This window comes from Girardinichthys multiradiatus, chromosome 1 (assembly GCF_021462225.1).
Source record: "Girardinichthys multiradiatus isolate DD_20200921_A chromosome 1, DD_fGirMul_XY1, whole genome shotgun sequence".
Classification (NCBI taxonomy): domain Eukaryota; kingdom Metazoa; phylum Chordata; class Actinopteri; order Cyprinodontiformes; family Goodeidae; genus Girardinichthys; species Girardinichthys multiradiatus.
Genome location: NC_061794.1, coordinates 34754902 through 34773348, shown reverse-complemented (window position 1 = coordinate 34773348; position 18447 = coordinate 34754902). Strand labels below are relative to the sequence as shown.

The 18447-nt window shown below is 37.8% G+C and overlaps 1 protein-coding gene and 1 non-coding gene across 2 annotated transcripts; one reads left to right on the top strand and one right to left on the bottom strand.

Moving 5' to 3' along the window:
- Nucleotides 1-1347: 1347 nt before the first annotated feature.
- zgc:113278 (Translocating chain-associated membrane protein 1-like 1-like) lies at nt 1348-16305 on the bottom strand. The gene is made up of 11 exons (XM_047369592.1): nt 15637-16305; nt 14540-14600; nt 14323-14441; nt 12891-13007; nt 12753-12811; nt 12320-12404; nt 10441-10511; nt 9179-9283; nt 8939-9082; nt 8679-8839; nt 1348-8578 (listed from the first exon to the last, which is right to left on the bottom strand). Exons 1-11 carry the CDS (start codon nt 15754-15756, stop codon nt 8505-8507), a joined length of 1116 nt encoding a protein of 371 aa, XP_047225548.1. The 5' UTR covers nt 15757-16305; the 3' UTR covers nt 1348-8504.
- Nucleotides 16306-17873: 1568 nt separating this feature from the next.
- Nucleotides 17874-17946, top strand: trnak-cuu. The gene has a single exon. It is a non-coding gene; the product is annotated as a tRNA-Lys (tRNA).
- The last annotated feature ends 501 nt before the right edge of the window (nt 17947-18447 follow it).

The window sequence follows — 18447 nt, the reverse complement described above, 5'->3', positions numbered from 1 at the left end:
TTGTGCCCAAAGTGTCAGTATTTTGTATGGCCACCATTATTTTCCAACAGTGCCTTAACTTGGGTATGGAGTCCCTTCATGACGACATCATGGCGCTCCCCCACCTTCTGTTTGAGGATTGTTTAGGTCTGAAGACACGCTTGGCCCGTCTAGCACCTTTACCCTCAGTTTCTTTAGCAAGGCAGTAATCATCTTGGAGGGTCGTTATCATGATGGAGTACTGCCCAACGGCCCATTTTCTGAGGGGAGGTGATCATGCTCTTCTGTAGTGTGTCACAGTACATGTTGGGATTCATGGTTTCCTCAATGAACTGTAGCTCCCCACAGCCAGCAGCACTCATGCAACTCCAAACCATGACACTCCCACCACCATGCTTCACTGTAGGCAAGACGCACTTGTCTTTGTACTCTTCACCTGGTTGCCACCACATACACTCTACACCATAAGAAACAAATAGGTTTATCTTGGTCACTTAGGGCCCAGTTTGAAGTTTCTGCAGTCAGTGATGGGTTAGGGAGACGGTTCATATTGGTGTTGGTCCACTGTGTTTTATCAATTGTCAAGTGTTTAAAAGACCTCACAGTTCTGTCTGCCAAGCTTTATGAAGATGCTGATTTCATTTTCCAGCAGGACTTGGCCCCCACCTATGCTGACAAAAGTACAAACACCTAGTCCTAGTTTGAAGAGCACTCTATATCTGCGGTTGGTTGCCAAGTAAACTCACCCGGTCTAAACCCCACATATAATCTAAGAAGTATTTTTTTAAATGAAGATGAGGGAAACCGTCCCAAAAATGCAGATGAGCTGATGGCCCCTTTCAAAGCAACCCGGGCTTCCTGAGCATCTCAGCAGAGCAAATGAGTGATCACATCCATGTTGCACCACATTGAAGCAATGAGTCATGCAAAGGAGCCACAACCAAGCACTGAATACATGCATACACTACAGTACATGGGCAAACCTTTTACCAGGCTGACATTTTAGCATGAAAAAAATCTTGTTTTAAATGGGCTTATGCAATATTCAAGTTTTCAGTAAAAATTAATGGTTTAATTAAGGTTTTCATTAGCTGTAAGCCATAATCATAAACATTAACAGAAATAAACACTTAAAATGTATCAATCTGTGTAACAAATATGGGTTTCATTTTTTGTATTGAGCAAAGGAAGATATATGAACTTTCCAAAGATTTTTTAGTTTATCAAGATGCACCTGTAAATAACAGAAGGCGTCACAGCAAATGAATCAAAAGTATCTACTTGGTGGCAGGGTCTTTACGTGTTTTCCGATCAAGTTTCCATGGAGACCGGTGAAGAGTTCTGACAAAATCATGTTAAAAACATATGTTCAAGTTTTGGATAATGAACAAAAGCTTTATTCAAAACACAAAATAAAAAAGTGACAAAGTAAAATGAACAAACGAGCAACAATTTGCATAAATATATATTTTTATCTATCTATATATATACTTTCAAAGAAGATCAGAAGTGACATAGTTTAAAGGAAAGTATACAAAGAATTATAAAGATGCTGCAAAATAAAACCAGGGACATTTAAATACGGTTTAGAAAATACAATAAACGTGCCTCTTTAATGCAAGTGCTCTTTTTTAATATCCAATACTTAAGAACTGTTGCCACCTAGAGGCTCCTCATACATTTATTTTCTCTTTTAGTTTTTAAACACTGATAAAAATGCAGTAAAATTAATGTTTCACTAAATAAAGTGAGCAGTGTTATGGTGCATAATGCATACAATGCAAAAAGGAAAACAAAATACAGGAGGATCATTGTTAGATTAAACTTGATGTTTTGTGTCAAAGTGTGAAGGCAATTTTACATTTTTCACATGGAAAAATCCACATACTGAATTCCTGCTTCAAACAAACAATAAAAATCTCTAAGCATCATTGGGACTATAAAAATTGTGTAGCTGTGAAAGCTGCAATGTACATCTGCAGCTTAGTGTGATACAACAGAGTACAACTTGCACTAGTAAGGCCATGATTTTACATAAACCAATAGGTTAGATAAGGTTTACACACATACCACAATGTGTGTACACGTAACTCAGCAAGCTTCATTCTACTATTTAAAAAAAAAAATAAAATCAAAACAACTCATAGCATGGATGCAAAACAAATATTCACATGTATACTGAACAACAGTCAATTTGAAGAGTTTTCTCCCCGTTATAAAAATAGTTTAAAAATCTGACACATAATTAAATTAGTACAGAGTATATTTTTTTAGATATATATATTTTGCTTCTGAAACAGTTTAATAAGAGGCTGGTACATTACTCCACTGCTCTTCCTTTTCTCCTTTGACAATGCCATACAAATACCACATAAATTGCTCTGAAAGGCAATCAAAATCCCAAATTGCTAAAACTTGCACCCTAATCTCCTTCCTCGTATGTCATTTTTTAGTTATCTAACTATACCAAGATTTTAAAAAGTCAAGCTTTCAAAACATGTTATACCGTTGCTCTAATTTAAAGTCCTTCCATTAAGATGCCAAAGGAAAGTCTGGAGTCACTGGAGTTTTCAGTGGTTGTTCCAGCACAACATATTGTATCCCCCGCCCCACCTAGTGCTGTCCAGTTTCCTCAGTTGTTTGTGGTTTTTTGTGATGAAAAATATTTCCAGGTAAGGATGGAGAAACTACAGCTGGCTTGCTACTTGAGCAGATGGCCTGACCAATTAAACAGCTTTTTATACTCTCCTTGTTAAAGGTGTGATATTCTGTGCAAAAAGCACTTAAGACAATAATATCACTAATAATTAGGGATGTCCTGATCGCTGGTAATTTTGTTGACAAAAATTGTTTAATCACATTCTAAAATACTGTAGGGAAACAAGATCCAATCAGATCTAATTTTAGTCATGTGGGAAGACGGGACAAGTTAAGAAAATAGCCAATAGACGCTGTTTAAAATTACAATAAATCTGTTTCTGTGCATTTTAAAATAGACTTTTATTTGAATTTCACTATATGATTAATATTTCACTTGACTGTAAATAAATGATTTTCCTTTAAACAAAAAACCTCAACAAATAACACAATCTTCAATTTACTCACTTCTTCCTCCTACTGACGCACTGTTTTGATCTGGCGTAGTTAGCTAAGCTACTTGCATCTTGACTCTCCGTTTTGAAATTATTTCCCTCAACATTTTAATGCAGTTCCACCTAATTGTTTGAAGACAAAACTTGTTCTGTTTCAGAGACTTGGCCCTTTTGGTTTTGAAGTAGTAAAATGCAATGCCTAGTGTCTGAGCTGTGCTAAATCAACCAAAATGGAGCAGGCAGAGCAAGTCATATGACAGGGAGCTGCTGCCGCATTTCTGTCTCACTGCAAACGCCATTGTAAAAGGGTCAAAAAGGCTTCAAAGCTCAACAGAAATCCAAGATTAAATTGACAAATAACTGCATGCAAACTAGCATAGTTCTGCAAGCCTTGTGAAAGACAATAGGCCATTGTTTTCAAAATTGGCCATGCAAAATGCACAGTGTGTAACTGCAGATAGTAGATCAACAATAGATATCAGGATGTATGTTTTATCAGGGACTCCATAATGAAAACTCCATCATTGGGTACTATGAACAGGTAACTCGTATCAGATTGGGACATCACTAATAATAACTATAACATGACATTACTTGAGCAGTAGAAGGAATAATTGTTGCTTTTATTTTTTAAATAAAAACATTTAGAGCATGTTTAACATTTTTGTGTTGAATTTGTGTGTTGATTTGTTTTGAATTTTTTGTCAAGGTTATCATAACCAATTGATCTCATATCAACCTCATATAACAGTCCCTAGTCTGTTATATTACTGGCAGCACACAGGTAGCACAGACTCTTTTGGGAAGGGACATCTCGTGCACAGCGGTTCCATTTTAGAAACTTTATCCATCATTGTAAAGAGTGCATAAGCAATGCCAGGATCATTGAAAAGGTGAGGCAGGGAGACAAGAGCCTGCCCCAAGTGGCAGTGCAGAGACATTAAACACAGAAGCGTTTAGTATCACACCAACTGAAAAAAACAAACAACTATCTACAATTCAGTGTTTTTACACACAGAAGCATTTAGGAACCTTAGGCAGGTCCTACCATAAAGGATAAAAGATAACAACAGTCATACAGGCGGTGAAAAAAAAACCAACAACACGCAGGAGTCATTGAACAGGTTGTCACTTTTCCATGCTCCGCACACAGGCATCTTTTTTTTTTCTAAACAAGACGAGCAATAAACCATCATCCCTATTTATAATTTACGTGCTAAACAACACTATACACGCACAAGAACAAGTTCACACGCTCACAAAAAAAAACAGTCCCTCACAAACACACCTCCCATTGAACCATGGGACGTTAGTTATGGTGTGAGCGGCAAATAGCTTGGTCCCCTGATAGCAAAGGGTTCCAAAAATGCAAACAGAACACAAACAGAAGGAATGATTTAAAACCCTCAGCATTGTAAGGACACTTGAAGAAAGATTGTTTTGTTAGGACTGAGTAAATGCAGTTGCTATGTATCACTGTGTTTGCTGGTTATAGCTTTTAAAAGCATATGAAATAATAATCTGCTGTTTATGACAAAAATAATAACTGAAATATCTTGCAGCAGTAGTTAAAAAAGGCCACTTAATGCTTGTGTGTGTAGTAGTGTGTAAGAGATGCAAACTCAACGCACAAGTTGGACCTAGCCGTAAAAGCCGTTAGCCTCCAACCATCATGCATTGCCATAGAAAAGACCAAAATGCATCCTCAGCAAACGGGATTTCCATCATGCCTATATAAAGATATAACTGTATACAAACAGTACAGGATCACAAGTTAGATTACAGCTTACTCTTGGTGAGTCTCCCATCCCGGACAAGCCCCCAATCCAGGTTTGAATACCAGAGTTGTGATAGAAATATTAAACTGCCTCAATCCTGAAACATTTCGGACTTCAACGGCGGAGGCTGTCAGATAATGGCAGTAAATGTTCTCAGAGTTCAGCACAGCTCTTGCTGTTCAAATATTTGTCTCTGGTATTTCATTTAGCATCGTTTCCTGAAAAACAGCAGAATGCCTAACAACGAGGCTAAAACTTAAAATGACACCCTGTGCTGTTAACCTGTACACTGAACAATTTATATTCCCCTGAAGTCAAGTTTTGGCTTTGTAAGGAGTTATGAACTGATTCCATGTGAAATTACTGAAGAGATACTCTGTTTTCAAAGTACTCCAATAAGTGATCGCTGTTTTACACAAAAAGGACACTTCAAAGAGCTAAATCCATCCTGTTAAAGCATCAAAACCAGCAGTGCCCGGTCAACATACCCTCAGCAGCAAACCCGAATGAACAATGAACACAGCTCACAGTAACACTGAACATTTTCAGAAACAGGGTTTTTAACCCCAAATGGGCATTTATATAAAAGGTTTCTTAGAGCGCTTAAACTTTTCCTTTTTCCTGGACAGAGCAGCAGATCCATTTTTATATACTACAAAGAAAGTTTTTTTTGACCAAACTGTTCCAAGAGCTCTTGAGGGGCTTATAGTTATTGGAACTTCCCATACAGTGAAGCCGTAAGAGGTATTATGACTTTTTTTGCTTGCGTTCACACTGCTAGAGAAACACTGAGATTGCATAGCAGTTTCCAGATGATCACTGTGGCAATGTAAGTTATGCTTGCAACATTCACCAAAATAAAGACGCAACAACAGGTGTGTGTTGAGCTAAATAATTTATGCGCAGTTGGAAATAAGATCTATTTTAGAAGTTGCTGGTAATTTAATCCCTTCTTTATTTTATGTCAATGGTGGCGGTAGTAGCAGGGGTTTGTTCGGTAACTGGTGGGTTGCCAGTTTGAACCCGTCTCAGTCGTTGTGTCCTTGGGCAACACACTTCACTCGCCTTGCCTGCTGATGGTGGTCAGATGGCTCGGTGGTGCCGACTGTATGGTAGTCTCACTTCTGTCAGTCCGCCAAACAGCAGCTGTGGCTACAATGCAGCTTGCCACTGTCAGTGTATGAAAGGGTGGAGGACTGATTAAAGTGTAAAACCCTTTGGGATCTCTGGGGACTTGATACAGTGCTATACAAGTGCAGGCCAATTACCATTTACCATTTGTACTTTTGAAGTTTTGGGAAAACCCAGCTTTTTTTTTTTTTTTTTTTTTAGGTGCGATTAAGTCTTCTGCCGGAGAACCTTTGAGAAGATTTAAAACCAACAAAGGCGGGTTTGAACTGACGTATTGTCTGTATCATAGGCTGAATCCTATTTTATTTGCCCTTCATTCTCAGCCCTTAATCCTACATCTCTCTAAATCATTGTGCCAGATTATTATTACAATGATGGGTTGTTTTTATGCTTGAATATGTTGTTGATCCTATTATTTTGATGGGTCATGGAAATTAGAGGATTTGTCTAAGGCCCTGTGTGAAAAACATGTCTCCTGTTTGGTAAAGTTGCCTGAAACGTAAACGGTATGGCGTCATTAAGTGACTGATTTTATGTCACTGACATGAGTGGGACCTTCGAGAGGAAAAGACACTTTTCTGCTTGGCAAGCTAAGGACACATAATCAGAGTTCAAAACTTTAAAAAGACATGTCACAATTATGAGAACAACATACTTGACTAGTCAGATTGTTTTGGACATTCCAGTTTGCAAGCTCTGCCAGCTTATTGTCCCCTCCATACTGAAGAGAGATTTCTTTGCCTGAATCATATGTACCTATTTGGGACAATTGACATGTACTACAAAGGTTTTGTACCCCCATGTTACTGGCACACAAAGCCACTGTCAAAGTAAAGGTTGACAGATTTCCAGTGAGACAGAACTGAACCCCATTTTTTCTTCTCCCCTCTTGTCCCTAGTACAAGCCTAATTACAATGAAGTTTGGACTTTGTGTAAAACATAAAAAAAAATAAAAAATACAATGATTTTCAAACCCTGTTCAAATGAATTTACTACAAAGACAAAATATTTAATGTTCTAACTGATAAGCTATTGTTTTTTAGCACATCTTTACTCATTTTAAATTTGATACTTGCAGCATGTTCCAAAAAAGCTGAGACAGGAACAACAAAAGACTGGGAAAGTTGAGGAATGCTCAAAAAACACCAGTTTGAGACATTCCACAGGTGAACAAGTTAACTGGAAACAGGTGAGTGTCATGATTAAGTATAAAAGTCATTCACAAGCAAGGATGCTATGAGGTTCACTCACTTATCAGTTTGAACAGTAACTATCTTGCATTCAATTGCATGCAGCATTTGCAAATCATTGTATTCTGGTTTTATTTACGAATACAACCCAACTTCATATGGTTGTATTTGAGAGTTAGTCAAAAATCAGATAAGGATCTAAGAACTCATAAAACTTAACAGGTTGAATAAATAGTTTCCTCGACTATATCAAAACTCTAGTCTTTTAAAGTTAAAGATATCAAACATTCCCTGGGAACGTAGGTCGCCGTCACACCAGACCGATAAAAACATTTAGTGACTGATAAATATTAGACTCAGTAATTACATAATTGTATAATTTTATAAAGTGCTATTTTTTGTTTTAAAAGATTGGTATCCTTAAAGTCTGTTAACAATAAACAGTTATTTATGCTAAATAGTTTTGTTATATTAACAATAAATCATTGAAAAGCTAAATCTTTAAAATAAATTAAAGTAGATTATTTTCTCATTAGCGAACAATTGATAAGCTTAGTTCTTCTTTAACATAAAAATAATGTATGCTGCAGGATTGATAACTGTTTACACAACAAATGTGGAAAATAAACAATGTAAAGACAGAACTGATAGAATAGCACTTTTTTTTGACAGAATGTCCTCTCTCTCTGTGATATTTTACCCCTACCTGACTTAGGTGCCAACAGATAGGGTTAGGGGTTGGGACAACCCTAGGAAATGAGATTCAACAGTCCACTGTGAGTTCCCTCTAAAAGGAGCTACTTTAAAAATAAATTTGACCCCTTGTTACTCTTTTAATACTTTGAGTATTTGGATTTTAATTTTCTAAATTTACATTTTCTGTAAGAATTGTGCAAACAATCCTTTTATAGACTCAGGTAGGCATGGTCTTCACTTCTGTGTTTTGTTTCATTTTGATGAATGTTATTAAATCTTTTCCATAAACACATTAAGCTGTAGTGTACAGTCTGAATGTGTTCTTAAAATCTGAGAGACAATGGCCAAGTGACCATCTTGCTCCACCAATCCATTTGTAACTGGGCCACTCACATCCCTGCATGCGGCTCAGGGGTTTCTATCGCACAAAGAAAGCTCATATTCTGATGCAGGATCTTAAAAACACCCAATAAAGACAGCTCTCATAACTGCAAACAGGTCACGGTTCCTACAGCGCAAAGGCAAACAAATAAAGGAATCCACCTGAAACTGTTATTAGAACTATGAAAAAACTCCTGCAGCCCCAAACCACCTGTAGTGTCATATTGTCAGAAATTATTTTCTCACTCGTCCAGCTTTAGGAAGCTTTGGATTTTCTTGCTCGTGGTGACATTTTATCCTCAGACTTGACCACCCCATTGGCAGCTCCTCCTAGCAGGACAATTTGAGTGAGGAATTAGTAATTATAGCCATTTCTAAAAGGAATGCTGAACTACAGAAAGCATAAAACATTGCATCTGTGCAGACCTACCCCTTGTAGTTTCTCTTTTATGAGGCTTGCTCTTCGGGCTCACAGTCTTCTTCTTTGAAGCTTGGTTCTGGCTGTGCTCTCTCCATTTTTTTAACTGGAAATTAATGAACTTCCACATCATCCAAGCCTGCGTCAGACAGATGGCTGCTAGACAGGTCATCCTGAGAGAGTAGGACACATTTTACTGAGCTTTAGTTTCCTCCCATCTGGAAGTTTGTTGAGTATCCACTGAAGCATTGAGAGCCATTTCTTGAGCTTACCTTATGGTGAGGACATTAAAGTTGCCGTTTCCCAAGGAAAAACCCTGATTTTCCGTACGGGGCAGGCCAAAACCAAATGTCAGCACTGAGAGCGTGAGGGTGAGGAGGCGGGCAATAACGAAAAGCAGCGCCCACAAAGTGAAGCTGGAAGTAAAAAAAAAAGTGGTACCCTTAAATAACTCAGCCTAGCAGAGCACCACTAGCCCTTGGCAAAAAAAAGAATGAGAACAAAGCCAGTACCCTTTTTGCTTGTTCTCGTCACTGAAGTAGAAGAGGCGTGAAGCGTGGAACAAAAGTTCGACCAGGTAGTGAGGGACCAGAAGCACGAGGCCGAGTCGGTGGAGGCTAAATGGGCAGACAACAAACATGGACGGCAGTGTGGAATCAGCTGAAGATGGAAAACTCTACTCTCAGGGTTCATACACATGACCAAGTCATGACCAAGTTCCATACTTTCTGGACATAAATTTCTCTGTCCATTTCTGATCCATTCTCAAGATATAGATGCAAAAGTTCAATAAGAATTTACCACAGATACTTTTATTGAAGGCTAGTTTTAAAGAAAGAATCTGTAAAAACCTGAGGACGGAGGGACGGATAATGGATGGATGGCCCAATCAATGATAGAATAGATGAACGGAAATGTGGGAAGGACAAATGGATGGATGGAGACACTGAAGGAAAGATTGATGGGTGGACAGCAAAACAGATGGATAGACCAAGACATAGAAAAATCCGATGATGGATGGACAGATGAATGATACATGGAGGGGTAGATGGACATAAACATGGATGGATAACAAGTTGACGACTGAATAGATACATGGACATATGGAAGAACAAATGGACGTTTAATTGGACGGATGAATAGATGGTTTGTTAAATGGGAAGGCAAATCAGTAAAAGGAAGAATTGGGAAACAGATGGATGGACAGACAAATGGACGGACGGACGGACAGCCTGTCAACTAGAGTAGAGGAATCTAATGCATCACCTTCTATAAGCAGTAACTACAGAATAAACCTGTGGGCACGACAGTATATCTCCATCTGAGATCAATGGTGTTGAAGGAAAGAAGATGAGCAAAGAGTAGAGACTCCGAAGATTGAAACAGTAGGTCGCAAAGCTTTCAGAAAGCTTACAGTGTTGAATTCTATAGGCCAGGAATAGGTGGCTGGCCTGACTTTAAAAATGATCAAGAACATAATATGGGTGCATGTAAGGAGAAGAGAGAAAAGTCAGGGAGGTGCTACAGTAACTGAGCAGCTATTATGAGACAAAAGCTAACTTCATAAGCAGTTATTTACTGTGTAGCAAATCAGTGTCAGTCAGGGTGTCAGGAAATTTAATGCCCTGATGTTAATGATTTAATGACCCTAAAAAGTTCAAACCATCTCTCTGGAAACTGCTTGGAAATCAGTCATAGTTTAAACCAGGAATAATAAAAGTGAGATATTATTCTTGTAAAAATCTGTTTAAGGCAAATGATCCATCTTACTTACTTTAAGATATAGGCACCAGTGATGTGGACAACATAAAGGCAAATGTAATAAAGCTGGCGGGGGATGTCTTCCTGTGGAAATAAAACAGATAAGCAGCTACTTTTAGTTTAAGGGAGAGAAATGGCATAAAATTAACATGAGCATGAAGGTAGGCAAATACAGCCAGGTTGAGCAAATAAGACAAATTTCGGTTTGTGTTTTTTTAGCTAAATGATTAAGTATCTTATTTCAATAAGTGGAAAAAGTGTGTTCAGCTTTATGGCTGCGATATCTACATCTGAACAATATAATCTATTTTCAATCAGTCCTGCACATTGGTTTGAGGAATACAAGCCCATGCCTTCAAACAAAACCATTTCAGCTCTGTTTCTTTATTACACAAGATTGTCAATGGAGAAATTCCGAAATCTGAAGTTATGCAGTAACTTATGGTCAACAACTGCAAATAATTTTATAAAACCAAAAGCTAATGAGCATCAGTAAACTTCATGTGATACAATTTTCCCAAATGTATTGAACATCTCATTGTTTTAAACATTTTTCCTAATGTAAAAAGGTCTATATGGAGTGCCATGCATTTGCAGTCAGCACCCCAGCCGCCACCATCTGAGTCAATACTTTGTAGAACCACCTGAAAGGCTTGCCCATGCTTTTTTGCAAATTGGTTCAAGCTCAGAAAGCCTAGATGGTAAGAATCTGTAAACATCGATTTTTATATCCAGCCACAGATTCCAGATTGGATTTGGTTCTGGACTCTGATAGAATTACTGGGTGAAACATGAGTCTACTTTGATCCAAACCATTTCACTGTAGATCTGTCTGTATATTTAGGATCGCTGTCTACTGGAAGGTGAACCTCTGCCCCACTCTAAAGTATTTCACTTCTTGCAGCTTTTCTTTCAGGATTCCCCTGTATTTAGTTCCATCCATCTTCCCATCAACTCTAACCAGCTTCCCTGTCCTGCTAAAGAAGAAGCATCCCATGGCATGGTGCTGCCATCACCATGTTTCATCGTGGCAATGCTGTAGGACAGACATTCAGTTTTGGTCTCATCTGACCAGAGCACCTTCTTCCACTTCTTTGCTGTGTGTACTGCCCACCACATGACTTGTGGCAAACAGCAAATGGGAATTCTTATAGCTTTACTTCAACAAGGGCTTCATGCCACTCTCACATAAACAGGTCTTCACTGAACAGTTATATTTGAATTGAACACTATTGGACTCTGTTAATCTGATGGCTTCTGAAGGCAGTGGTTTGCAATGAACTTTATTTAGAGATCCAACAGTATAGGAGGCTGAAAACAAATAAATGCCACACTTTTTATATTATTATTTTTTGAAAAAACACAATGCATAATTGTCCTTCCGCTTTAAAATTATGAAGTTTTATTACATACATTCTAACAAAACCACTGAGCTCTGTCACTGTAGTGTGGCAAGATGTGAAAATTATAGATTTAAACTCGATTGCCGTATAACCTTTCCCAACATAAGAATCTGATTTCAACTTAAAACCTATCCTAATTATGGGTATTTAAATTTTAGTTTTTCCCCTCTTGTATAATTGGGTTCACAGACTTTAGAGCCATACCGATAAGATAAAATACATTTGACCCTAATAATTAAAACACTGGATTTAAAGAGAAACCCTGCAAATTAAATCATGACATTTACTTGGCCCTAACGTACACTGATGCATTATGTGATTAAAAGTGACAATAAAATAGTAAAAGACCAAATTAAACTTAATATCACTGTATTCTTCAGAAGGCCCCATTTATTTTCATGTAATGACACAATACTGCAGTTGCTGTAAAAAAGGGAAAAAACCAAAATCTCAAAATAAACACAGAATTTACTTTAAGACCACCCATACCTTTCGTACTTTTTGAAAGTACAGTTCAGGAAGTGCATGGAGCCAATAGGCAATTTGGCAAATGTAGAAGAATTTGACCTGAAAACTAATGAGAGGACAGGTTGGACAGGTAACAAGAGACCCACATAATATTAGTTTTATTGTATGCATCTCCATGATTTTTACTACTATTAACTAAAATATAGTGAGAAACAGAGACAAGCTTAGAGACTAACCCGAAGCTGATCTATGAGAAAATGCTAACTTTGAAAGTGGCATAAAAAAAACAATGCAGTTTTTTAAAAAAAGCAAAAACTCTGAATAAAAGCATTTTTAAACTGTGCTTTGTCATCTGAGAAATTAAACAAATTGCTTTAAATTTGCAGATAACGCTTTAACATCATTGCACAATGTGATCCTATAATTTGCAGCACTCCAAGGCATCTCTACTTACACCATGTTAGTGTGTGGGTACCCCTCCCATAAGAAAGTGGGATTTGTTGCAAACTCCTCCTGTCAAAGGAGAAATCCCATCAGGATAAAGCCTAGTACAGTGTGGAACAGTAATGTTTGTGAGTCCTGAGCCTCGTACCGCTGTTAGGATGCTGCAGCCCCAGATAAAGGAGAACAGGTAGAACGCTGCCAGCTGGCCAGACTCATTAAACTTGCTGTGTTTGGTTTTCGACAGATGCAACCTCCGGTTAATTTTCTGAAATGGAGAATAAACACACAAGGTGAACACAATTACACAGAATGCAGATCATTATGGGGCAGTGGGCAGTAGTTATGAGCGGTCAGTATCTAACCAGCAAAAGACAGGAATTAGTGATCAGTGCTTTAAGAGAATTTCTAATGAACACATCAAACTAACAGCTATCGTAGGTAGTCCGATTAAAAGCAAAATTTCCATTAACTAAAACAACTCAAACTTACCAAATACACTATAAAATATTTTACAGAGACATAAAAAATGATAAAGATCTGCTCCTGGCAGAGTTGATCACCAATAGGAGCAACCACAATTCAGTGAATTAGTGTAGCAACATCTATCTTACTGGGTTGCAAATAAACACACAGCTTTCTTAAAAAGTAAAATTAAAAAGATAACAATAATAGCAAGGTTTTGAGTTTCAGCTGTTTCAAATGGAGCAGATTCACTTGAACTTGCATTATTCTAAGGTAGCCACAAGCATGGTTCCTTCATAAAAAAATATAAAAATGAGATTATCCTGAACCTTTTCTACAGCAGGTTATACAGTCTGGGAATAAGAGGACATTTATTTCAGTTGAATGAGCTTCTTTTCAGGACAAGAGCAGCAAACAAAAACACTAGCATAAAGTGACGTTGCAGACATACTCTTTAAATGCTAGATCATAGTTCAATGTCAATAATAGGAAAAAATAACAAAAAAATCTCATTGCAGTCTCTTTTTGAAACATGCTATTGCATGTTTAGTCTCTGCATCAAAGCTTAAGGGTTGCATGTTTCTGCTTGGAAACGAGGCATGTGCATGATTGAAGGCGCGTGTAAATAGAAAAATCCCAGTGCTTAGTTCATGAATTGAGCCTTCCTTGAAAAGGGATCTTTTTAAACAGAATTGGATTACTATCGTGTGAACTTAAAAACAGTATTCTGAAGGTTTTTCAAAAAGTATGGTGTAGAATGTGATTCATTTTTATTTTTACTATTGTATCGTTTAATGTAAAACCATCCTAGTGGGATAATTCAGTAAAAGAATGAGCACCCTCTCTGTCACTTTGCATTAACTCATTAACAGAAGGAGGCATAAGGTTGACCATTTACAAACAGCCGCTTTAAAATGAAGCATTGCTGCAATGCTTTGATCATTTTGGAAAAAGAAAGACAAAATACTGTTTTTAGGTGAACATAGCTTTCCACATTCCTTATCACTTATTTAAAACATGTGCACAAGAGAGTACCTATAAAGATAGAAAGCATCTTCCTTAGGCATACATTTTTTAAGATACGATTAGTAAGAAAAAGGACATACAGCTGAACTCACATCGAGAATATATTCTTGAATCAATGCGTGAAGGATGACCGCTATGAGCAAGTAGAAAAACACTGTGGCCACATCTTTAGGGCCATACTGGTAAAGGTTAACTGGCTCGCTTTTCTCATCTGCAGAGAGAACATAACAAATAACCTAAAGATATAAGGATTAAAGTAAGATTAAGAAACAGGAATAAGCATAACTGGTGAATAGAATTTGAGCTTACCAGGAACTTGAGTTACATTGTACTGGACTGTGATGAACATGATGGCAAACTTTGCCGTGACCTGGAGTGAAAAAAATAAATCAAAATTTATCATAATGAAATGTTTTGAACCCTAGTGGTACCTTGCCTCTGTGCTCCACCTGGGTTCATTGGATACAAATACTCTTTTGAAGACTGACATGTATCAACATATTTTCCTCAAATATTATTTTATTTTTTAGACCTCCCCACACATATGTACCTTAATATTCTGAATTCTTATCTGCTTAAATAACAGTTTTAGTGATGGTGAAAGTCTCATTTTTCAAGATAACCAACCCCCCCCCCCAAAAAAAGGCAAAAGACTTATACTAAAAATACAAAAATACTAAAAAACAAAGAAGATATCAAGGGGTCCAAGATAATCCTCTGTGCCATGTACCCAACATTAATCTCAACCAGGTGTACACAGTGAAACTGCCAAGGCATACCTGCCTACTCATTTAGCAGTGAATAACTAAGTCACTTCATCCATGTGATTTAAGCAACTCTGCAAAAGACTGAATTCACAGATTCTCCTAATTGGGACCTAGAGAGATCCAGGAGCTGCCTGGAGGTGGTCCCAGGGGTTCCCATCAAAAAGTGAGCAAGTACATCACTCCTGCTTCAATTATATTGTGGGATGAGTGTGTGTGTGTGTGTATGGCTTTTATATCAGAAAGCAAAAATGTCATTTATCATAAGAATAGCTTGATTAAACATGGATCTTGGAAGTCTAAAGGCTGGGTCTGGGGTGGGGACAAGTTAGAGAAAGAAAAACTATTTTGTTTCATTCAACCGTGGCGAAGTACTCGTCAGCTTCAATTGCAGCCTGCAGACACATTCAGCCTGATCAACTTGCTGACATTGGTTAGCTACAGAGGAAGGCGGTGAATCAGCAGAGAGTGCCAGCGGGCCTCCTGCACATCTTTGGCCATCAGAGACACATGAGAAGGAAAGGAGACACGCTAGCGCCCTGCTGCTGCTGCTGCTGCCCGCCCGCTGCCTCTGGGGTCCCGCTGTCATGCGAGCTAACGACAGCTAGCAGCGGCCATCAGCTCCACTCACACACCGAGTACCTCAAACATTAGGCCGAGGAGGATGATCATGGCCAAACAGGAAACCATGTCGGCGTGATTCTGGATAACAAACTCGTGGCTCAGAACCGGCGGACTCTTGTTCTTCTTGCGGAACCCCATGGCTCAACGACACGACTCAGCCTCCCTCTGGTTCCGCTGCTGCTTGTGGCCGCTGACCTGTACGTCTCAGCCAAAGGATGCTGGCCCTGTTGGGTGAAGATCCCTCCGCTACAATCCGCAAACACAGACAACCGCTCGTTGCTCAGCTGTTTAAAAACAGTCATGAAGGAGCTTCACAGCAAAGCACAACACCCACTTTTTTCCTCCTGCCTGCTAAAGTCAGATGACGGGCCCTCCCACTTCAGAGCCCCATTCATGAACCGCCCAGCGTCGTTGACGTAGAAGGAGAACCCTGCCCCGTGATGCCTTCACGTACCTCACGTACACGTCCTGTGCTCAAGTATTTTTGAAAGTGAGATGACGATCGTTTTTGAGATTTTACTGTATTTGACAACGGCCACGATTTCAAATGTATAGTTCCCCAAAGGCTGTTCCCCGAACAGCTGTAGGGTTCAGCTTAAAACTCGCCAGTTTAAGCTTTCAGAGTCAATGTTTTTAGATTTGCAGATAAATTATGTCCGGTTCTACTCATACAAAAACAAAACAGACTCAACGTAGCTATGCAAAAGTACGTAAATAAACTACTTATTTAATGAGCAATTTGAAACATATCTATTTACAATTTCAAGTATCCTGGTTTTCCAGACACAATAGTGAAATTTTAAATAAATTACCTATATTTAAGTAAAATTATGTATTATGTATGTTATCTGTAATATTTCCCTAGTTATTATAAGGTTGTATCTAAAATTATTCAAAGTAGGTTTATTGGCAAAATTCTAAATTATTCAGGTGTTTGCAAAGACGAATCACACCAAAACAGTTTAAACTGTTAAAAACTAAAAATTTAAATTGAACACAAAATCCTACTTTCAATGAATAGAATTATTCATAGGAACACACATTTTTAAATCTGTTGTATCAAGCACACCTGACGCAATCAATGAAGTTGGGATGGAGCCCCTCAAAAACCTTGACTGTTGGTAAATTTTCATTGTATGTTAGAAATATGTGTAAGTCAAGAGAATTACCCAAAAAGTTCAGGGAAGACTGGGTTGAATAATTCTGAGATTGCAGCAGTGTTTTGTTATCTTGACACAGTTTTCCTTTAAAATAGAGGCTTTTCTTACTGAAACCCAAACTGACCAATTTTTATCACTCGTCTTTCTTTTCTTTCACTGTATGTATTACTATGAATTATTGCAGGCAATAGCATTATTTTGATTCCTTGTCAATACATAGAAAGTATGTCTAGCCTTGTGCATATTTGTCTGTGACCTCAGCTAGTCAAAGTAGATAGATCATGTGCTAAATTGAGTTTCCCAATCTGACCAAATAGTGTTTTTTCACCCCACCGTCACCTACAACAGTCAGGAGGGGAGATATGGACTAAACAGGTTTGTCCTTTATAGCTTGAGATGGCCTTTGTTGTGAGCTGACATTGTATTTTTTTCCAGATTTTAGTTATAAATGCAAACATTTTTTTTTTCTTCTTTCTATTTCACAATTACTGATTACGTTCTGTTAGTCTAGCACAATCCCGTAACATATATTGACGCTGAGTCTCAGTAGCTAAATCTTTTAGGCACTCAGTTTCTTTCTTCGTTTATTTCAGTAACCGGAAGTTGCACCTTTGTCTGCATTGCGTCGCTGTTGCCTGGAAGGTACGTCCATTAATAATTCTGAGCCAGGTTTATTTTCCATTCAAATAGGTTAATACTTATTAAAACAAAACTGTTTACTCAAATTAAATGGTTTATTTTTAAACTCACTGGTGTCCAAAGCTGTCAATGTAAGATGACGGCTTAAAGATTAGCAAAAAACACCATAACTGCCCTCAGTCATATTAAGCAACCGTTGATTTGTTTTTTTGTAACAAGGAGTGGCTATTTCTCCAAAAAGTATAGGTTTTTTACTTTGTCCTTTGTGCTTTATGTTGGAGTTAGTTTTACAGCCGAACACTAGGTACATATTTCACAGTTTATTTTCTGATTTAAATGCTACTTCACTCGGAGACGTTGCTTTTAAGCAGTAGATGGCAGTGTTGCATAGAGATCTTCTGCACACTCATCGGCGGTAGAAGAAGAAAAATGGCGGCTGCCGATCTGTTCTGCATCGCCCGGCTAGCTCAGTCGGTAGAGCATGAGACTCTTAATCTCAGGGTCGTGGGTTCGAGCCCCACGTTGGGCGGCTATGTATTTTTTTTTCTCTGGAGGAAATTAATTGGTTAATTTTAGGCCTCAACGGTCTTGTGCTGGAGAAATTGAAAAATGATAAATTAGTGATGATTGACCAGGCATTATTAAACCTCTTATCCATCCGCAGTCTTTCCTATTTATCCAACAGAGTAAATATCAAAAATAAATAAATTATTGGACATTTTAATCAGTTATAATGGATGAGGAAACACAATTTTGCCTTAAGTAAACACATGAAATGTATAGGAAATTGTATGAAGACAATACATTTCTAAAACATAAACCATAACTAGTAAAAGTAAAAATTACAAATAAATGTTAAAGATCAAAACAATGATAAAATATTGTGATTAAAACACAAAATAATGGCAAGTAAATTTAAATAAATTTAGTTTCCACTTAGTAAACAGTATACCCTTTTCACAAGGCTTTAGTGATCTGAGGGCCTGTAAGATAAAAAGCAAATCCAATAAATAAGTTGGACAAAGATCTT